The following is a 23,602-nucleotide window of genomic DNA, read 5'->3' as shown; positions in this document are numbered from 1 at the left end:
TCCACCCCAAATAAAAAAAACAACAATATTTTTTTGGTTTGCCTCTTCTTCTTTTTAAACCAACTAAAATGTCTTTTTTATTGCAAAAAATGCGAGGGCAAAATCCTGTTTGACAAACAAAAGTGTTTTTCTTCATTTTATTTTAATTGTGAATGAAGAAATATATATCACCTGTAATTCAATAGGTCTCGTAAGTCAATAATCAGCCACAGCAGTAACAGTGAATTAAAAACATGGATAAAAAAGTTGCGTTTCAGGTGTTACTGACCTGGTGGGAGGCGAGGTCAGAAGAACAGTCTGTGGGGGCGCTGCACCCGGAGCCATTACCGTTGCCATGGAAACAGGAAAGGAGCTCCCAGAATGCACTGTTGTTGCACCATTAGTGTGAACATTTGTCTGGACCACTGGCATGGGAGTGAGCTGAATAATCTTTGGGAACAACACAAACAGGTAATAAAACAGAAAGCAGCACAACTGCAAAGTCACTAACCACAGATCAACAGCTGTGTGAATTTAACAATGCAGCAAACGAAAAGTACAGTCTTTTAAGATTTATTTAGAAAATTTAACAAAGGTTTTTTTTTTAATTCGTTGTAGAATGGCTGATGAAAAATATTTTGTGATTTGAACCAATCAGGAAAATTTATTTTTAATTTAAATTAATTGTAATTGAGTTGTATTTTGTATTAAATAAACCCTAACCCAAACAGTATTTTTTTCAAGAAATGCTTAAAACAGGAAAACTTGGTTTTGAACCAACAAGTCAAACTTCTTCTTAATCTAATGACAAGACCAAATAGAGACCAAATACTACTAAAGCTGTTGTAGAAAGAAATGGGCTAAGATTCCTCTGAGCAAAAGGGCACTATTCATTTACTGCTACCACATTTAATACTGCACCCAGGTCAAAGCGGATCCTGACAGAAAAATATGTACCACATTTACTACTCCAAGATTTGCATTTGCATTTGATCACTCACCTAAAAACAAATTGATCATCATATTTAAATGGTAATTTTTATCTTAACTTTGCTAATACTCAGACTGCTAGTAGCAGCAATACACCAACAATAATGCTTCATGGGATGGCCAACTACTGAATGTTATCTCCATAAGTAATGTGGAAAAATATGTGAGTAAAAACCACATGGTAATTTTCTATAACTGCTTAACATTTTTTCAGAAGAAAATGAATACCAAAACTCTTTAAAGAATCCCTATAATTGTTACCTGCATAATTACAATAGTGTCATTTCCATCTTGTCTTTTTGTCTGTTGCACATTTAACTACTTTAGACTCTTTGGCACATAGGATGGTATTTTCTATTCTTTTGAAATCTGTTTGTTAGTACTTGTTTTGGTTCTAATGTAAACATTATTACTTTGCTTGCTGTAGTGAGTCCATTTTGCACAGGAAGGGGTGGCGCAACAAGGGAAATCGAAGGGTGAGGAGGAGTAGACCCTGTTGCCATGGGAACCAACATGTTGCTCTGCAAGACTGGAGACTGTGTTTGAACTATAGGAGGAAGAAATAGAAAGAGAGAGGGACAGAGAGAGATAGAGGGAGGGAGAGAGGGGGGTAAAGTTAAACCAGCAAGCATTTGTAATGATACACTTAGATAATAGACAATCAAAATGAAAACAGAAAGGGAGCAGTGAGTAGGTGGAGACACAATAAAATAGATGGATAGATAGAGAGGGAGAGAGAGAGCGAGAGAAAATCCAGAGAGAGAGAGAGAGAGGAAGAGAAAAACATGATAGAACAACATTTTGTTGTGTCTGACAAGCAACCACTAGCAAACAGCACTCATTTCAATGCCAATTCTCCAAATGTTATGTTATATCAATCCAATTAGCAATGCTTTTACAGGCCCCTAAATATTGAAAGATGCAAAAATATGAAGTAAATAGAGCTAACTGCTTTCAGTATTGCATTAAATCAACAAGTTTATTTTTCAGCCAATTGCTGCTCTGTCTCACCTCTGTTCCAAGGTTGCAGTTTCCTGCCCCTAAATGAATGCCATTGAACTGGGCAGCACTGATGCTCAACAAAACTGTTTTTGGTGGGTGAGTTGAGGGAAAGAAGATTTCGTTCCAGGCAGGCAGTACCAGAAGTCAGCTAGCATAGAATTGAGGGAGGGGGTGGGCATGGGACAGGTAAAGGAATCTGTTCGTGTGGCTATGGGGCCAGTTGCTGCTCTTGGTAGGCAGTTCTCATAGCTGGGTTATTTAACAGGCCATTTCCCCCCACAGATATCCTAAATGGGCAGGGACATAGAAACGAGAATAGGTACCCACCCCCTGCAGTAATTGGTAGCTGCTGAGGTTTGCCTCCTCCAATCAGGAGAGTAGCTTTCTTGCCATGGCAGAGGGAGCTGAGGGTGATGGCACCTTCCACTGGTTTGCTGACAATAGGGATAGGTGTGCTGGCTATGGGTCTTACCACGTTTGTCACCATAGTTGGTGCCATACGGATGGTACCAAGAAACTGGGTCAAACTCGACTGTTCCAGCCCTAAACCCTGGGTTTTGGGTGAGGAGCCTGTAATGGAATGAGAGGAGTCACACTGTCCACCTCCTTCTCCGCTACCTGTAAATGCATCGTCTCCTTTCGTCCCTCCATCTACTCCATCGTTAGCTCTCTTTGTCTTCCTTTCAGAGTCCTCATCACTACTTTCTCCACCTCCTCCTTCATTTCCTTTAGCTGAGCTGAATTCAGAGGGAGAGGAAGAGTGAGAAGAACGAGCCACTGGTTGGAATCCTTGCTGTAGTAAAAAGAAACAAGAAAATGAACAAAATAGTTGCTCCTTTAGTTCATTAATTCACAAAAGGACAGGTACATGAAACTGAGTCAATTTTCAATGATTTTCAACAATTTCATAATCCCAATTGTCATTCAATTTTCCTGAAACCGCTTCTATTTAGAATGTGTCCAACATAGTGTTTCTCCAATGCTGTTTCATACCTTTTGGATATCTACATAGAAACCTGTTTTATTAATATCTTGTGCATTACTGCCTTTTGTTGCTAATTTACTTTATACCTAAATTTATTATGCTATCATAAAGTTCAATTTAACAATTGCTGCTGCATTTACCATCTGCTTAAACACTGAATCACAAATAATTATATTTTTAAATATAATTATATATAAATCTGGTTGTAAAGGGGTGAAAATCTTGTTAAAATTCTTGTTTTTTTTATGATGTAATTTCTCACAGATGTAGTTTCTGATTGGAAATCTAATTTGAGGGCATCTGCTGAGAAGCAGAGGGCTCCCGGTTTGAGCCCCAATGTGGACAAAACTTGAAGGGTGTTCTGGTAGTAGGGGAAGGTGCAAGAACACCTTCAGAGCACTGCCAAGGTACCCTTGAGCAAGGTACTGAACATACAAATGCAAATAGGGCCCTGAGATGAAATGGCAACTCATCAAGCGGTGGACCTGCCTTCGTCCATATGTGTGCACCATTGACCCCGAAAGGGATAAAGCGGTAAAGAAGAAGACGAGACAAGAATTCTAATTCCTAATTAATGCTGGGGAACTTAAAGGATTTCAACTATTTAATTAATATATTGAGACAATGAGACTGAAAAAAAATCACGAAACTCAAACCACATCACAACTGTTGTTTAAAGTTTAATTAGAACAGATTATCAAAGTGGTTACCTTTATATACGGCTCATCCTCTTCACTGTCTGTCACTCTCTCTTTACACTTGAGGTCAATAGAGCCTTCTGGACAGGAATCCTCTGATTAAAATGGACATCATAGGTGAGACTCAACCAACCAGGGAACAAGGAATGGGAAAATCACTTTACCATGCACAAGCAAATTAGTCTTTGGATTGTGGGGGGAAGCCAAAGAAGCAGGAGATGCAAGCACTTGCTTGGATTATGATGCTTATAAATGTAGAACATTGAGGTCTAAGCTAGAAAGAAATTTGATATTCTTTTCAATATCACTCCTACTGCTCATTTTTGGAAGCTAAATATTCTGTGGGTACAGAATTCTGAAACTGCCCATAATTTGACAACAGTTCCTATTAAATTACTCACCCATGACATCATCATCTCCCTCTTCCTCACAAATGACCATGCGCTCGTCATCACTATTCACATCCTCACAAGTAGGTAGGGGATTCTGGAGAAACACACCTGTGCACTCCCCCTAATAAGGAGAAGAAAAGAAGAAAAAAATATTTACAGGTATCCTGGACTACTGTCGTTGTGTTTTACGTGCTTCTGTGCCTAATGCATTTTATGTGTGTGTGTGCGTGTGTGTCTGTGTGTGTACACATACATATAGTACATACCGTAATTTCCGGACTACAGAGAGCACCTGATTAAAAGCCGCATAATCTAATTTTAGAAAGAAAATCAATTTTGTACTTATACAAGCCGCACCAGATTTTAAGCCGCAGGTATCCCACGTAGTAATATGAAAAAACATTCAGTACCGGTAGATGTTTTTATTACCGTAAGAGACGAGTCACTGATGAATGACAGAGAGGTAAGAAACAACTGCCACTCTTTTCACTTGTATGTTTATACAGAGACCTTAAATCCAATTTTTTATCACGTCAGGATTTTTTAACTTTTCTTTTAATTTAATCCGTTTAGCAACATAAACAAATACAGTATATTGTAGCGGTAAATGCTTTTTTTTTTTCTAACGGTGTCTGTAATGCAGCTACCTTGAAATATACATTTGTATCAGCTACACACAAATTACGTGGTTTATGCTTTTTTACTCAAACACTGAACAATCTAAAACCCCGATGGCCCACCTCTAAAATCTTCTATTTTCATGGCGGTGGCGATTGCTTTTGCCTTCAGTCTGATTTGTACAGCGGAAACACCGCGGCCGCCTGCTCTCTGTGTGTTCACCCAGTCTTCCAGAAAGCTTTCATGCTTGGGCCACCTGCGATGTTTATGTCTAAAAGCTTTTGTCGTCTTTTTTGCTTTGGATGAGTTCTTTATGCTGGCGCCCCCACCTTCTCGCCATTGATTACTGTAATGCCAAGATTACACGCGGCAGCTCTATTTCCTTCTTCAACCGCCAGAGTGATCGCTTTTAACTTAAAAGTCGCATCATATGCTTTTCTTCTAGTATTTTCCACGTTGATGAGGGTTAGTAAAAATGACTGATTCACAATAGTTGTGACAGTGCACCACAAAAAAAAACATAAATAAGCTGCACCGTAGAATAAGCCGCAGTGTTTAAAGTGTAGGAAAAAAGTAGCGGCTACATATGTGTATGCTTCTATATATACACACTTCTGAAATACACCAGGCACTCAATCTCTCTCTCTCTCTCTCTCTCTCTCTCACACTCACTCACTCACTCACTCACTCACTCACTCACACACTCACACACTCACACACTCACACACTCACACACTCACACACACACACACACACACACACACACACACACACAGCAGTGTGCAGCAGTGACCTTTTTAAACAACCACGCAGGTGTTACATGTGGGATGATTCGATATACAATGACGTTTTGTTTGAGAAACTACAGTGAGTGGTGAAAGGAAAAACTACAATGATCTTCAGCTTTTTACATGAATCTATAGCTACAGCAAAGAACCTCAGAGGAATGCTTCAAACACAAGTAATATTTGAATTATCAAAGCATTCAGGAATATACAGCTGTGTTCAGAAACAAGACATTCATGCAGCAAACCTCTCTGTGCTTAGCCGTAAAACATCAAAGACTCACACCTTGAAAGATTAAAAGTGAAACCTTTTAAACTGAGGCCTGAGTTCCTTTAAAACAATGAATGGGTTTTTTAACATCAACAGTTTAAGCCCTTACACACAGAACACAGTCCATTTCCTCTGATTCTGAGGAGCATATGTTCAGCTGAAGAATTCAACCAATTAGTTCAGTTAGTGAGTCTCACACTAACACACACACACACACACACACACACACACACACACACACAAAGTAAAAGTAATTTCAGTTGGTTGTGTCTGGATTCTGTTTTTCTTAACAAGTTTCTTAAGTCAATAAATGTGTTGTTATTGGTTAGATGTTTGGTGCTAGAGGTGAAACATGCTCAACAATGCGCAGCACTCCAATGACTTGGGATCTCAAGAGTCTCTCAAAAACCTCCCACCTTCTCTGGGTCTCTCTCCTTCTCCCTTTGCTCCAGGGTGTGTACAGCACTCTGAGAAAAAGCTCGGGGACGGTGATGCTGCCCAAGCTCTCCTTGCTGCTCTAATCGCCCAGACCAACCTGAAGCTCCTCCCTTACCCTCAGTCATCTGAGACTCAGAATGAGGATCTGGAAAATGTTGTGAAATTAGTTTCAGCTGAGATATAATTTCCAAATATTGCCTAGGAAAAAAACCAACAATTTAAAAACCTCAAAATTAAATTCAGTCAAGGTAACAATGCATCTAAATATTTTGGTTAGAAAAACTGTTGATTATCAGCACCAATCAGCATACACGCATGCACATACCTATACTTTCCGACATGCTCCTCTGTCGTTGTTCTTTTGGTGTCCCACGGCCCTCTGAAAGGGACTTTCTACGGTCCTTATTGCACCACTTCCAGTCTGGATGTGCTCTAAAGTGGGCCTCTTTCACCTGGAAAACAGTAATCAGAGGTTTTGTGTATTTTCTGCATTTCCTTGCTTGTAAAATTGTTGACTTTTTGTTAATTGAAAAAACAAAAGGCAAATGCACAACCTTCCTATAGATTAAGGGTAATTGTTCGACCTTAAGACTGGAGAGTACTTACAAGAAAGAATGTTGAGGGCATCAACATCAAGACAAAACAAAAACATAATATTGTAGCTTTGAGAAAAACCCAATTCATTGTGTCTGGAATTCTTACCAAACTATTTTAGTCTGAAATATATAAAAGAAATTCAGTCGGACTTCAGAATGTGTAAGAATTGCATGAGAAAAAAAAAGTAAATCTTCAAAGATAAGGTTTTGGGAGAAAATATAATTACATTCTAATGATGACTTTAAACATTTTCATTTGGTTTTCTGGTCTTTATTCACTTCCAGAAGAGGATGAATATAGTGTTCATGTACAAATTATTCTTATGACTTGGATGAGGATTGTTAATGCTGGTCCAACATGACTCTGTAGGAAATACACCCCTACTGTACTAGTTACCGTAATTTCCGGACTACAGAGAGCACCTGATTAAAAGCCACATAATCTAATTTTAGAAAGAAAATCAATTTTGTACTTATACAAGCCGCACCAGATTTTAAGCCGCAGGTATCCCACGAAGTAATATGAAAAATTAGATCGAAAACATTCAGTACCGGTATATGTTTTTATTACCGTAAGAGACGAGTCACTGGCGAGTGACAGACAGGTAAGAAACAACTGCCACTCTTTTCACTTGTATGTTTATACAGAGACCTTAAATCCAAATTTTATCACATCAGGATTTTTTAACTTTTCTTTTAACTTAATCTGCTTAGCAACATAAACAAATATATTCTACCAGTAAATGCTTTTTTTTCTAACAGTGTCTGTGATGCAGCTACCTTGAAATATACATTTGTATCAGCTACACACAAATTACGTGGTTTATGCTTTTTTACTCAAACAATGAACAATCTAAAACCCCGATGGCCCACCTCTAAAATCTTCTATTTTCATGGCGGTGGCGATTGCTTTTGCCTTCAGTCTGATTTGTACAGCGGAAACACCGCGGCCGCCTGTTCTCTGTGTGTTGACCCAGTCTTCCAGAACGTTTTCAAGCTCGGGCCACTTGCGATGTTTACTTCTAAAAGCTTTTGTCGTCTTTTTGCTTTCGAGCAGTTCTTCAGGCGGGCGTCTCCACCTTCTCGCCATTGATTACCGTAATGTATGCCAAGATTACACGCGGCAGCTCTATTTCCTTCTTCAACCGCCAAAGTGATCGCTTTTAACTTAAAAGTCGCATCATATGCTTTTCTTCTAGTATTTTCCACGTTGATGAGGGTTAGTAAAAATGACTGATTCACAGTAGTTGTGACAGTGCACCACAAAAAAAAACATAAATAGAATAAGCGCAGTGTTTAAAGTGTAGGAAAAAAGTAGCGGCTTATAGTCCGGAAATTACGGTACATTCCCTCTTAATGTCAGTGATGGTGAGTGAAAGAAATTGGTATTTATTTTCATCAATATTAGTACACTGAAGAAATTTAGAGCAAATTAAACTATTTCAATAATAGAATCCAAACCTGGAAGGCAAGATCGTGGTACTGCTGCTTCTCATTGGGCCCCAAAGCATACCACCATTCCCCCAGAATCTTGCTGACTGTCCGATTGTCCTGGTTTGGATGTCGCTGGTGCACAAGGGCACGGTGGCGTTTGCTGAAGATCATGAACGCATTCATTGGACGGCGGATATGGTCTTTCTCCCTCTGGGTAGTAGGTAGAAGAGGAAAGAAGGTGAGCAGTAGACATTACTTAAAGTTATTTTACTATTGATTGTAATAGTGGATCGACCTTTCTGTCTCCATCTTTAGGCAGGGCACTAAGTGACTGTGTGCGCCTTTTCATGGGACCACAAGAGGGGACCGATTCATTGCCTATACCTGGAGAGAACCTATGAAGCACATGTAAAAGCATGAGTACACATGAAAGGGGAAGTTTGAAAAGGGAAATTTAAGACTGGAGCAATCTCACAGAATTGTGTTCAATTGAATGATTCAGGATAATATTTTTTGCCATGTAATTGTGGTTTTAGGTCAGGCTTCCCATGAAGTTACAGTATTTGTAACTACTGTCTGGCATTTTAAGGATTTTGAAAGATTGGACATTTATACTGTAAGTTAAAGTGAAGCATAGAAACCTCTGCATTTATTCTGCTTTTTTATAATCAAATACTCTGAAATCATGAAGGCAACAATTTGAGAAATAAAAAAAGGAAAACACACCAAAGACAAATTATGACATTTTGGGGACATGTGCATCATACCCACTTGCAACACTGCCTCTAAAGACGCTCCTTTATTATCACATACATCACATATATATCATATACCGGTATATAGCAATGTTGTGGTAAAAGACTAGTCACTTACTTTGAAATCCTTAATGTATTGCCTAAATGTGTACTTATGATGTACTTATATGATGACCGATTTCACCTGTCATTGAACTCAAGTGCTGGAAGCACATGATATAAATACATACACTTAACTTACAGTAAAATGAAAAAGAGTAAAAGGACAATGCATTAAAAATCACATTGATAATAGGTTGATAATCTCCAGATTTTTTATATGAAGTGCAATGACAAATAAACCTAAATGTTTTAGCCTTGTTTTTTGCAGATTTTGAACATGGGGTCAAAGGAAGGTCATCACTCTGTGAAAATGCTCTATTATTCTTTAGCCGAATTGAGGAAACAGACTGTTGCAATATTTCCTTTATACACTTGCATTGATGGTAGCATCACAGGGAGGCCGCCATCATTGTGAGTGCAATGACCCTGAAATATTCCAAACAACACTATCAGCCAGACAGCCAGGCAGCTGTCTGAGTCACTATGAAAGAGTAATAGACTAGCCAGACTCAAAGATACATTCTGAAACGAGTGCAGATGCTCTCAAACACATACAGTGAAGTGGCAGGAAGAAATTATGTTTTTCTGCTGTGAGGTGGATTTTAGGAGCTCTGATTATAATGTCCTTGAGACTTTCAAAGCCAGTGATTCAAACTATTCAGACTAGCTGCATCTAGTATAATGTACAGTTACTATCTGGTTCCTACAAAGTCATAGCTAAGGCTGCAGAGATGAAACAATGCATATATGTGCTTACTACATGCTACTGTGCATGCAAATGGAAGCTGGCTAAAAACTTATAGTATTTGTGATTGCTCTTTGTTTTGTTAACACATAACAGAAAAGAAATTCAGTGCAACGGGTCATGTTGTTAATCTAAAATATAAAACTCATACAACACAAGCATGTCACAAATTAAAAACACATATAAACAATAAAATGTTCATCTTACGGGTCATCTGCATCGCTTTCCGTTTCACTGTCAGCCCCTCCTCTGTCTGTGGGAGGATTGTCATTGGATGGGGGAGGACATGACGGTGATCCCCTATCTGGATCTGCAGGGCCAGTTCGCCCATCACTCACTAGGGCTACACCACATTGAGGCTCTGAAATGGAAAAGTCATTTACAGGTCTGAGAAAGGAAGAACTGCAAGACTTTAAGTTGCATTCTACCTCTCTTGGAGATGTGAAAAACTATGACTAGCAGTGATATAACAGTGACAGCAACCACTGCGAACCTATAACAGCTGTTAAAACAGAAGCATAATAACATGCAGGCAGTGTGCTCAAGCATTTAACAAGTCCCCCTGTGGATAAATAATTTACGATCGTGATTCTGACTCATCTGCATCCTTCACTAATTTTACATGATAAAATTAATGTGAAAAATTATAGAAAATGCTGACGGTGTACTTGGTCATTATTCTGTGAAGCAGTATAGTCCAGTTTAGTTCAGTTCAGGTTAACAAGGTACCGTTTGTAGCATCAAACTATAACCTGCTGTCTGAATCATAAGGCATGAAGGCCAGATAGTGAGGACAGCATTCGCTGCATTGTTACAGTGGCGCTTTCTTTGTGGTCAATTTTTATGCATCCACATTTACATCCAAATTCAAAGGATGCACAAAACATTTTTGGTGTTTCCATTTCTAGTGTGACAATGAAATAACATCCGTCTTGCTAAAAGATTCCATTCATCAATTACAGACGTCTGCAATGGATTCAAAGTCCCACGCAAAACACAAATAATGACGTGCACTATCAGCATGCTGTCATCCAGAAGTTGTACATCATGATTGGTTACCGCACAATAAAAATGCTTCTTGCCAACAAATGGTTGTAAAATCAGGGAGTTGATCATGACTGGAGATACCTACAACTATATTAGTTAATTTCTAGTTGGGATCGTTTATTCATAAAAATTTTACGGTTGGGACAAATTAATTATATCACACAAGAAACTCTGCTAGGGTAAGCGGCCATACACAAAGTGTGTTAGCCAAATGGTTATTGGAAGCGAATTGGTGTGAAAACCAACTGTGCTAAAAACTGTTTTGGTAAATACTGAATAAGCTTCTGTTATGTTTGTCTAACATTTGCACTCACTGCGTACTTGAGAGATGACATTTAAATAATTCTTCCACAGATTTAATCTACCCTATATAGTATACTTACCAAACAAGCTAAAATAGCAATGACACAACCACACTAGTGTAGGAATGTTATAAATGGCTACGCTGTCATCAGCTCCTCTGCTGCTCTGACAGCACACCTAATGATAGGCCTCTTCAAAGATCAGTGATGTGCAGATAGTGTGCATTGAACAATCATAAAGTGTCCAACATGTTACCTATTTATGATTCCAGCTGCCTTTAAGAGCAGACCAGAAAAGCATCATCAACTGGATGTTGTATTGGTCTCCACAATGTTTTTTGAAAATCATGCCTGATTTAGTGAGAATTCACAATTTGAAACTGTTATTACAAAACAGCAAATATGTGGTATGGCTGAATGCTCTAGTACATGGATTATAAAGTGAAAACCAGTGAAAACTGTCATTGTGTTTATGGTAACCCAGGATTTTAAAGTCAGTTTAAGATTTTAAAATAATGTGGTGCCGGCCTAAAACGCCAGAATGGAAGAAAGCTTTTATCTAGATTTATGTAAGTGCATGTTCTTGTATTTCATGAAAATAAGTGGCTTTGAAATATTTTTTCAAATATTCGTATTTTTCTGTTCTATGTTTCATAAAACGTTTCATCTACTTTATGTCGCATTTGTTTTGAATTATCCTGATCCTGTTATTTTTTATTTTTTAATGGCAAATTCACCATCCCTGTGTCAGACACTTAATAAGCCTTCAGTGACCCTCACCAATGTGAACAGTGTTTTATGTTATATACCTTTGTTCTGATTGACAAGCTGTTGGCCATCAGCAGGTTGGGCAGCCCCTCCTAAATGGCTCGGCTCCAGGAAAGGGACAAGAGAATGCCAAGGGAACACTGGCACAGACCGAGGTTCCACATTGGTCCAAACTGAGCAAACACCAACACAGAGAGAGAAAGAGAGAGAGGCAGTCAGTATCATGGACAGTAAACAGATGGTAGCCCTCTGCAGTAAAAATACGACTGCATGTCATTGTCAACAAACAATTAACTACTATGTTGTTTAGAATGCACCTTTTGATAGAAACTGGTATTTGGAGTTTGGAAGTTCATACTTCAACTTCACTGAACTCCTTCACTGCAGCAGCAGTCCACAGGAGCTGGTGCAGATAAACTGGCTATATACTGGCCTGCATATTGATACTGCTGTATCACGGTAAATTTGTTATGAATGCATATGAATACAACTATTACATCATTTAAAACAGAAGGGTGTAAATAGTTATATGCACAAAGATAGGTCATCACAAATTGTCTAACCTATTTCATTTAGCATACGGACCCTGAAATCATCTGCCTTAAATGTTTTGTAAGGCCAAATCATTTTTATCTAATAATATACAGATTTTCCAATATCCTATATATAATGTTTATTTGCTTCTATCAACAAACAAACTAAATAACTTGACAGTTTGAATTTCTATGCGACAGGAAATGTTTATAGGTTCATTACTGTGTTGTTTGGTATCACTTCAGTCATCAGAAAAAGGTCACCGTGTGAAGCCCAACAGTCATCATTTTCACCCACAGTTGTGGTGCAACAACACTGAGTGTTTTGCTTATGCTTCAGCTTACCTTCAGTCAAATACCATAGTTTGATAATTACAAATTTAAAAAAAATCAAATGCATGCAAGTGATTAAATGAAGCTACAATGATAGTTTGGAGAAATGCAAACAAAACTAATCAGAGGAGAGAGCTGTCTTTTGTTAGCCTGATCATACTATTTTGCACCTTTATCACATCAATAATATTCAAATCAGCTATCCACCTATATTCCTACAATGAAATTGCCAGATAAGAAAAAGAGTGTGCTGGGAAGGGTTACCAAACACTGACACACAGGTTCCAAGGTCACATTACAAGAAAGATCAAACTCTTCATCTTTCTCAGGAGACCTAAAATTGTTGAAAGTGTTGGGCCAGCAGTGATATAGGTATAGGTGTGATATTAGTTTCTAGTTCTCCTCTAAGTACATACTCTAGGCAAAAATGTAATACTACAGCTTCTAAAGTCAATCAACAAATGAAACTTCTTCCTCATCTGAGCTCTAATCATCTTTGCTTCAGTAAAGGCTGCAGATGCAGAGAGAACAGTAATGAAACTTGTGATACTAATGCTACTGCACTGTTGCAGTGGCTATATATAGGTAGAGATCTCTGCCGTGGGGCCAACACTGCCTCCTGCATGTGTTTGATTCTGGGGGAGCTTTTAAATATGTATGGAAAATGAAAGATGATGCTACACACGCAGGTAGGTAGGTAACTGTTAGCAAGTGTGAGAAGGATGTGAGAGGGAAATGCTTTAATTCTACTAGTAGAAAGTGTTTCCATGACAACACGCCAACTATACAATGACTTGAGTGGTGAAGCACATTTACCTACTTTACACAGTACCTGTCCTTGCTGCACCTTGTCTGTCATTGTTGATTGTCTGGAACAGTCAAATATGTGTCTCCATGTGTGTGTGTGTGTGTGTGTGTGAGAGAGAAAGAGACAACTTACTATCTTTTTAAAGTCTCTATCGTTCACGCACTTACACAAGCAGTGAACGTAAAAAGGATTAGAGACCTGGCCCCTTATAATGTTACTGAAGGAAAACACCATGGTAAAGATACAATCTGTGGTATCTTTACCTGCAAAATTGTAATGTTTTGTCAGAATTAGATGAAAATTGGAGCAACTAATAATTTACCAATATTTCTGCATTGGTTCTTTTTCATTTTTAGATTCAGCAAATTCTGGGTTAAAAATACACAAGGGAAATGATGCATAATTTGAGTCTAATATCGGAAGGTTGGCATGGAAACAAGCAATACAGTAAATGATAAAACCAAACACCTCTAACTTATCCTATTTTCTTATTGTACAACTATCTTACAGTTTATCCAACAGCCTACACAAAAAACAAGGAAATATTTTCATGACAGGAGCCCAAGTGCATGAAAGGAAAAAGGAAAACAAGAATGAGGCAGACTTAAGACATTTCTCTTCCCAATCCTTACTGTACACCATACATATATTGGTGAGTTTGCAAAAGGGTTTAGTTCAACAGGGGAACAAAACACAAAATAATTTTTGTGTATGCAGCTTTTCTTTTTGTTAAAGCTATTCTTACACGAAATACTGATGAATGATTATATGCAGGTTTTGTTGGTATAAATAGCACATAAGTATTATGTGTTTTTTCTTATATGATTAAATTATGTTCTCTTCAACTATGAGCAAACAACAGTAAAGTCCTCAGTATATATACTGTATAGGTGTAGCGAGATGGCTCGGTACACATTAACCACAAAGCATTCTGATTAATTCCCTCTCTTACCAGTCCCTGGTCGTCCCATGATGATTTGCTTGCGTGGAGCAGGATGAGGAGACTCTGCTGGTAGTATGAGAGGAAGGAGAGATGTTGGCGTTGGGTGACAGGCAACTGGCTGTGGTAGCATTCCATCAGGGGGATCTTGGTGTCCCGCAGGTTTCCTCTCCCTCTCCCTCCCTCCAGAACCAGAGGAGGACAAGACCAAGCTTGATGAATTGGGGATTGAACCAGGGATGGAGGAGGTAGACAGGGTAGCATGGCTTACTGCAGATGAGGTCAGGGACTAAGAAAAGATCAAAATCCATGTTGATCAACTGTCAAAATAACACATTTCGCAACATTAGCTTAACTAATATTCAAATTTTAGGTCGATATTAATATACACAATCAAAGTCAGTATGTTAAAAATGTTAAGGTTGACAGATACATACAGTCTTTTCACCATTTCTATACCCTATCATAGTATACACATAGTTACAGATTATTGCAATCTCAAGATAAAATGTACATAATGAAAAAGCTTCTCATAAACTAGCATTTTTAAACACACAGCACTACACAATTTTCTTACCGAGCTGGAAGTGACCAAGACAAGTGTTGATGCAGGGTTACGCAGAAGAACTGCCCCATTGGTGGTGGCCCCATTGATAGGGACGGGGACCTGCAGGCCAGGTGGAACTGTATGCTGGGGCTGACTGTGTTCTCTAGACCTATTTCTCTCTTTTCTTCCTAACGGGCCATCAGAGAACTTGGCCAGAGGAACATCTGGGTTACGGACAATGACTGGTGAGTCGCGTAGGGGTACAATGCGACGTGGTGAGGGTTCCTGGGGCAGTGGAGATGGAGGAGTAGGAGAGACCAGCATGGGTGGAGGTGTTGAGGCGGCAGAGGAAGGTGGCCTACTAGTGGCACTACGAGGCCGGGGGAAAGAAAGTGAGGAGGGGGTTGTGGGCTGACTTTGAGGGGAAAGGACTCTAAAGGCTGCTGGGCTATGGGCCAGGATTGGTTCTCCCAAGACAAGTTGCTGTTGCTCAGGTTTGGACTGGCCGTCTTGGACTGTAGGCAGTGGAGGGGGTGGATGGATGTCGTGTTTCCTCTTGCTTGGGCTCATGGGGACTGTGAAAGTGAGGTTAGTCTGAAAAGTGGGCACAATCCCTGACAGGTGTCGCTCTCGCTCAGTCCCTGGTGTACCCATTTTAGTGCCACTTAGCTGACGATGACGGCGTGGAGTAAGTGAGGTGGGAGCACTAATAGGGCTGAAATTTGCAGGACGAAAGCCAAAAAGCGGAGAGGGAGATGGTGACGGTGTAGGGGAGAAAGGTGACTGGTTGGAGATGGGAGAGAATGATGGGGTACCTGAGCGGGAACCCCCCAGGGAAACTAGCATTGTTGCTGCCTCACACTCATCACAATCAAAACGAGAGGGAAGGACCAATCTGGGGCGAGAATCTCCACCACGGCTGCTGGCCTCACTGCTGTCACGTGATGTGTCATCCCAATCAAAATCTGAGCTGGCTCTTCCCCCACTCAGTCGGAGGTCAGATGGTGTCAGTGTCCCAGTGCTGCTGGCTCCACCTCGTTCTCGACTACCTCCACTGGCTTCCATCTCCTTGGTCCTCATTGAAAGATGTCTGGAGCAGTATCCCCGGCGCTGTGACTCTTTTGAGCATCCCTCCCTAGAGCACAGCCTCCTCCACTGCTTCCCATTAAACTTCTTACGGATTCCTGTTGGTGTGCACACCACGTCTCCCTTCTTGTACTTTTGCTGGGCAGCTGTTAGGGGAGTGCGGGAACGTGATGATGAGGAGGAAGCCGAACCTGAGCCAGATCCAATTCCACCAACTGATCCAGAACTAGATGACCCTCCACCCGAGGCTTTCTCTGCTCTGGAGGAGGACGCAGTGGAAGAGGAGATGGGAGGGAGAGGAGGGAGCTGAGGCACAGTAATGACAGCTGCTGCAGATGCTGGGTCCACACCTAGCAGCACAGATGATGGAGGGGGGTGAGAGTTCAAAGTGAGATGCGCAGGAGGGATCCCAAGGCCCCGCACCACAGACAGCTGGGGATTGACGTAGCCAGGCGGGGGCTTTGAGACAATATGCCGATGTTGAGAAACTGTTATGGGCTTGACACTGGGTATTACAGCCCCCACTGGGATCCTGTTAAAATGGGACACCTCCATGTCTTCTTCAGCAGTGAGTGGCATGTACGGGAGGTGTTGCTGCTGCTTTGCACTGCTTTCCCTTTCTCTTTCTCTCTCCCTTTCCTGGTCTCTCTGGAAATCCCTCTCCCTCTTTAAGTCCTTTTCATATTCCCACTCTTGACCAGAAACAAGACTGAAGACTGAGGCAGAGGTTACTGGGGATGCAATGCTGTGGCCTGACGTAGATGAAACTGGAACCATACCTGGAAAAGCAATACTTCTCCCCAATACCGAAACCACACCAGATGTCATGCCCCGGCTCAAACGACAGACCTCCTGCTCAACATCAATCTCCTCAAATTCCTCCCTTTCCCTTTCTTTATGTCTGAGGTCCACCTCTCCATCTTGTCCACCTCCAAATGGCAAATCCAGGTCCCAAGGAGGCACAAGAAGCCGGAGCGTTTGTCTAGACACCCACACAGCCTGGGTGCCACCAGTTGTATCTTGGCCATCCTCTTCTTTATCCGCCGGTTGGGATTTTTCTTCAGATAGCAAAACTCTATACCGATTCGCAACTGCAGGATGTGTATCGATCTTTGTAACAACACCTTCTCTATACCATTGCCAATGACCCTCATTCCCTTCCTCATTGCCAAATGGTACACATACACGAGTGCCAATTGGTATTTGATGAACACCAGGTGGTGGAGCATCTAGAATTATGTCTACTACCCCCGGAGGGGTGTTATGTCGATACGGGTAACGGCACAGCAATTTTTCCCCATTTAGTTGCACTTCTAGGCATCCATATTCGCCACTGACCTTACGGACTACTCCAGCTCTAAAGACTAAGTGTGAATACTCCTCTTCCTCATTTCTTTCATCCTCTATCCTCTCATCACTTTTCCTCCTGAGTTGTCGGGCAAGAACACGCTGATTCTTAAGCCCTTTGGCCAGGGCGTCAGACAATGCATCGGGGAGACTGGGTGTGTGTGTAGACATCTGTGTTTGGGTGGGTGTGTCACTCACTACTTCCAGGTCAGCTGAGTGTTCACTGGCAGTGTCTGTTGAAGAGCAACGAAGTCTGGGGCTGAGTGGCACGTGCTCTGCATCTCTCACACCTTCAACTTGGCCAGGCCTTTCTCTATCCCCGCCAAGCAACAGGGTAGTGGGTCCTATGAAGCCACCCTGCATCATCTCTCTAGTTGTGGCCCTGCCTTGTAAGTTCTCCAGGAGAATCCTGCTCTGAGTGTTGCCATTAGAGTCGGTGACACACCTATCGGTTCCTGAACCTGTCGACCCATTGTTTATGATTCCAGTGTTCAGAGAAAGGGGAGGGAGTGGGGGATTGCCATGGTTACCTGTAGTAGAGCAGTGTTCCGAGGTGTACTTCTTCTTTGGAACACGGGCCTTGAAGGTGGCAGTTTTCCGACTGGAGGCAGGATTTGGGCTATTGTTGGCGCTTGGTGTACTACTGTTACTACAACTGCTACCACCGCTATCATTTTGGCTGCTGCCACCCACAGTCGACCTTCCACATTTATCATCCGTCAACAGTCTCCCTGGATCCATCAACGGTGAAGCTGTTGCCTCTGATAGCCCTTCCTTGTGCTGGTCCTCCATCTCTGAAGTATTCTGTATTCTGCTTGAATCCATGCATAAGGTTTCTCTATGTGAGTTACAAGAAAAAGAAGATATTGGTGTCCTGTTTTGTGGGGACCGGCTTCTCTCTCTGTTTTCATCTGAGTCTCTTTTGTCCCCTCCCTCAGGGGCATCCCCAATTCCACGCCGCTTGCCCCCCTTGGCCCGTGTGGATGGAGGTGAGCGCCGACCTTGTTTTTTTATTGGCTTCATGGTTTCATGCAACTTTTCTCCAGAGAAATCTTTTCAGATGTTTATCCCAGAGATTTTCTTTGGTGTTCCTCTTTTGCTTTGCCTTGTTTTTATTCATATATCACTATTCTATTCTTTCACATTTTGTCCTGTCTTCTTTCAGTGACTTCAGCACTTTCCCACTTATTCCAGAAACACTGAAAGAAAAGAAATAGGGAGTGTAGGTTACTCATGAAGCAAATTCTTTGAGAGACACAATGCTTGTTCACTTCAGGTCACAGCTACCAACCGCATAGTTTGTGAGAATTACACCAAACATCTATACATGATAATGATAAAAACTGAACCATCTGATCACAGGCATTGTAACAAATAGAAATAAACTACATACTAAACATTTACATTTTTTAAAATAAATGTTGAATAGTTTACATATATATAAGATGAGAAAAAGAGTCAGGCATAACATTGCATAATTACACATGTATTAATTACATTACAGATTCCTCACAGATTGCTGAAATACAACAAGAATATGAGGTACCTATTCACAACACCGGTCGAGAATATAATGTAAAAACAAGGTCCATTTACAATAAAGATGAAAAATAGCACTCAGCAATATGCCCAGACAAGCCTTTCTGCGAGCACTCCATGCTCTCTAGACTTAACTCACATACACACAAACAAACACACATACACACACTACTTGTTTGCAAGGGCAGAAGAGGCGGGGGAATTCCTTCTTCACTTGAACACTGAACCCCCTCCCTATTTCTCTGTGCATCTCTCTCTTTGATGACCTTTATCTGTGTATTTCAAAGCAAACCAATCCGCCCCTACAAACACCATTTCCTGTGGAAGCATTACCTAACTTCCCATTACTTTATTCCTCACTCATTCTGTGCTGTTTAAGTCCTAGCTTGTCTACATTTCTTCTCTCGTATTGATTTCTCCCTCTCAGTTCTCTTATCCCTCAGTTAAGACTATCTACATTTTTTCATCCACACAAAGTTGTTTTTTCATTCACAGACTGATTTTGCTGACTTGGTGAAAGCGTGACGTCATTTAACTTTGTTGGCTATATGGCTAATACTTGCCTCAGGTCCTAGCTGCTCAGCATTTGGGCTCATTTCTTTCAGTAAATAAGTCCCCACACAATGCCAGAAATGTTAATATTAAGTGAACAACAGGCACAATCAAAACACACCCAGATGTGCTATTTACTGTTAAGTTGTTCAGAGTAGATGACTGCCAGCCACAGCCAGGCATGCCTACCTGACAGTGACTGTTTGACAGTCTGATATCATAAATGTCTGCCAGCCTTTCCTTGACTCTACAGGTCCACCCATCTACACACCATGCATGTATCTTTTCCACTCTTGGTACCTTCCTGTGGGTCTACAAAAGCTTGCATTTATATAAACTGAAATGTCTGCCACATCTGTTTTTCAAAATAAATTTGTTTCCATTAATAAGTGGCACGCATGTGAGCGCCAGACACACAAAGCTCTAAAAAAAATGGTGGTGCTAAGAGCAAACTAGGAGCTACCAGTCGTCACAACGTGCTCTGCATAGATCCCTATTTAGGACAGAAAAGCTTTAGAGCAGCACCAATTAAATTATTTAGCAGTCCACCTTACTTGGTCAAAATATATGGTACATATATTTACTTTGTAGTGTGCAGCATTTACAACAGCTGGTGACACAGTCATGGGGAAGAAGATAAGCATATAGCAGCAAATGCCATGGATAAGCCCTGCTGTTATCATTTGAACTGAACAGTGTGTAGAAACATATACATATATATTCACACACACATGTGTAATGGGAACTCTAAAACTCTGAATCCTATTCTGACACCAGTGTATAACATTAGCCTACTATTACAGTGCTGTCTTAACTATACAGCCATGGTGTATAAATATATTGACACCATCATAATCAGATAACTATATCTATTCAAACGCTCAGAGCACAAAATGCAAACTGCAGAAGATGTCGTCAGCTCAGGCTTAGCAGGATCCGACAGTGTGTGTGTCAAGCGGCCGTAGTACCGCGATTACAACCAGTTTTACTTCACAACACAGCAGGCCGTGACGTGCAGCAACCAGGCCTCGATTACACCACCAGGCCGCTTCAAATGCCTCTTCTCGCTGTCACCGGCAGGTTTAGCGGGCATGTTCGCACCCAATACTGTGTAATACAGCACATATTTAGGATGCTGCCAGGGCGGAGGGGACCCCAGGAGGCAAATGAACGCATTAACTTTGCTGATCCACAGTTGCAGACAACACAAAACAGCCGACCAAATGTGTTATTCGGCCTATCCCCAAAGTGACAGTCGTCCCAACACATTCCTAAAACAGTCCGGACAACTTCAAACTGCCCCTCAACGATATATGCATTAATACGACGGTGATAAGCGAGGGTGAAAGTGCTGAGATGGGACCACAGACTACTTCAGCAAGAAGGCCCAGAGCCCCCGAAGAGGCATTAATTGAACGAGCCACGTTGGATTACCAAAAAGGGGAAGAAAATCAATCGGTGTACGACGAGTGAGCAGGGAGAGTGTCGTCTAAAGCAGAAAAAGCCATATTTGTTATGCTAGGACGTCCAGTAGCAGTTATGGCGTTCAATTTATTTCGAGTGGAAAAGTTTCGAGCTCACTGTCAAACCACACCGCTCCCCTTTTTTTTTTTTAAACAGAAGACATCCAACCCGCCCTATACTCCTCTCTAAGACACCACGTACGGAAAAAAAATATGATAATTAGTTAAATTGTGAACACTTTTAATAGCTACAGCAAACACGAATAATAGAGGACTGGAAAATGCACAAGCCCGACCGCAGTGCTGCGGGAGGAAGATTTGTAGGTAGCTCCTCTACTCACCAGAGCTAATATAGTCCCCAGAGTGGTTCTCTTTGGAGTCCGCCGGACTAAATAAGGTCGGGTGGCCGGTCGTCTGCAGCTGCCAATTACCGACCCTTCATATTTCTCCGGCAAAGCAACTTAAAGGAAGGGAAAACTACTGCCCTGTACATTCTACACTACAGTCGCAAAATGGTGAATGAAGCCTCGAAGCCTTGACAACCAGACGGTGTGGCCAATAGCGGATCACGGACCCGTACAGTCGCCAATAGGAGAGCGCGAAAGGTAAATGGGGGCGGGGCCGCCTGTCAGCGTCAAAGTGATGGACGGCGATCTGCAGCCAATCACATTGCAGGAAAACACCGAACAGCTGTTGGAAGAACGAAGCTTCGGCAGCCAATAGGGCCCAGCTGGGGGCATGTCTTGGACTGGTTCAGGAACGCAGGACATGAGTGAAATCTCGCTCCCTCTTAGCCCTTCCTTGTTGGTCTACGCATGTAAAATAAAGATAAAGAAATACGTCCGTCTTAAAGGGATTACTCTAATTGGTAGTGCAAATTATTGACGTCAACATTGGTACTACAATGCTTTGCCACAGAAGCGACTGGGCGACATTCATCTCCGTGAATCTCTTTTCTGTCAGGTGTGTCTCACGGAGGAAGTAGTTTCAGGTAGGACCTCCACAACAACTCCCAACTTTCTACGTTTTCTCTCACACGCCCTCTTCCCCGATTGCCTCTCTCCCTCCCAGCTAATCAGACGGCCGAATCGGAACAGCTTCCTTTATCCACGTCTCTTTAGCCAATCAGCGCAGCAATGGGAGGGTGTATATCAGGAGAGGATTGTTTGATTGGCTAAGAGCCTCTGGGTCTGCAGGCCAATGACCGAATGCTGCGATGAGGTCATAATGCTTGTTGCCACCAGCTTGGCTAAGCAGAAAGAGTGAAACCCCTTTGAGTAAGTTGTCTAAGCGTTACAACACACACACACACACACACACACACACACACACACACACACACACACACCACACACACACACACACACACACACCACAGAGCACTCCCTCGAAGACATACATCCTCGCAGGTGAGCGGGTGGACATAACGCACTCATTTACACACACGCGCACAGACAGGCACAGAGGAGTTAGAAAGCGCATTATATAAGCTGTACGTGTATTTGAGAGAACGCACGCACGCGCGCACGCGCGCGCGCGCGCACACACACATACACACACACACAGGTTCATTCCAAACCTACATAACTCATGGTGGTTTCTCTCAGCACACTAACCTGCAGAAACAGTGATGTACAGATTCCTTCTTGGAGATGGATACTGAACATGATATTATTTATGAAAGGGCTGCACACAAAACATACATTTTTGAGTCACCGATTATCCACATTACTGGATGCAGTATGAGCAATTATGAAAATGACCCAAACCCACAAAGACGTGAAAGATGCATGCAAATCAATGGCATAAACATCTTCCCCTAGTGATGCACTGCAGTCTCTGTCTCGTTCTGGTGCATGTTCAAAAAAAAATGTAGGGCAAGTACTGCAAGCATGCAACTTTCAAGGGTGGGTGGTTACATAAGCTGCCATTGAGAGCCATTAGAGTGCAGAAGGGACCAGAGATTTACAGCAAGTGTTGGGGAAGGACTCAGGGAGCGACAGTGGAGATGAGAGGTGCCATTTGTTTAGAAATGCACACAAAGAATTCAAACAGATGAACGAGTAGTTGCTATTGACACCACAGAGGACTTCCTAAGAATGAGTTGGAGAGCAGCTTAGTCTCCCTTCACACCAACCGCTTCATGGCCACTTACCTGCTGAACAGCCAGCTGACTCTGCACCCTACCTGACCCAAACACTCACACTTTTTTGAAAAGTAAGTAAGAGTGAGAGATGAACCACTGGAGTCCAACTCATTTAACATGCAGTGAATAACTCTCTGGTAAGTGTCTGGTCACTCAACAGCCCACATAACTTGTAAAAACTGGCCTGCAGCTATGGTGGCATCATTACTTTTAAGTTCCACACTAGTGAATGGGAACTGGGGTGAAATAGCTTTGGACTCCTGCTTTAAACAACAGGAATGAATGTCAAGCTAAACGATCTTATCAAGAGCTATCAAGATTGACCAGGTCTCAGTCATGATTTTGAGTCTCTCGGTGTGATTTGTGCTGGAGCAGGTAGAGACTGGCAGTACTTTCCTCCT

General features: G+C 41.6%; 1 protein-coding gene across 3 annotated transcripts in view; it reads right to left on the bottom strand.

Moving 5' to 3' along the window:
- Positions 1-21,599, bottom strand: part of cica (capicua transcriptional repressor a) — a 34,238-nt gene extending 12,639 nt beyond the window's left edge. For all 3 annotated transcript variants that reach the window (XR_008950854.1, XM_057034655.1, XM_057034656.1), the window contains exons 1-14: positions 21,397-21,599; positions 15,099-18,700; positions 14,534-14,810; positions 11,949-12,080; positions 9,998-10,151; positions 8,484-8,583; positions 8,216-8,398; positions 6,484-6,610; positions 6,137-6,303; positions 4,056-4,167; positions 3,667-3,749; positions 2,590-2,764; positions 1,383-1,516; positions 269-429 (exon numbers count right to left, since the gene is read on the bottom strand). Coding sequence is in view for 2 of the 3 variants with exons in the window: in XM_057034655.1 (XP_056890635.1) it covers positions 269-429; positions 1,383-1,516; positions 2,590-2,764; positions 3,667-3,749; positions 4,056-4,167; positions 6,137-6,303; positions 6,484-6,610; positions 8,216-8,398; positions 8,484-8,583; positions 9,998-10,151; positions 11,949-12,080; positions 14,534-14,810; positions 15,099-18,524 (5,231 nt within the window). In the remaining variant the exon portion in view is untranslated. The remainder of the gene's footprint in view (positions 1-268; positions 430-1,382; positions 1,517-2,589; positions 2,765-3,666; positions 3,750-4,055; positions 4,168-6,136; positions 6,304-6,483; positions 6,611-8,215; positions 8,399-8,483; positions 8,584-9,997; positions 10,152-11,948; positions 12,081-14,533; positions 14,811-15,098; positions 18,701-21,396) is intronic.
- Positions 21,600-23,602: the final 2,003 nt, after the last annotated feature.

The sequence above is a fragment of the Takifugu flavidus genome, chromosome 6, assembly GCF_003711565.1.
Source record: "Takifugu flavidus isolate HTHZ2018 chromosome 6, ASM371156v2, whole genome shotgun sequence".
Lineage (NCBI taxonomy): Eukaryota > Metazoa > Chordata > Actinopteri > Tetraodontiformes > Tetraodontidae > Takifugu > Takifugu flavidus.
Note: the sequence above shows the minus strand (reverse complement) of the source record. Positions and strands in the feature narration are given on the sequence as shown.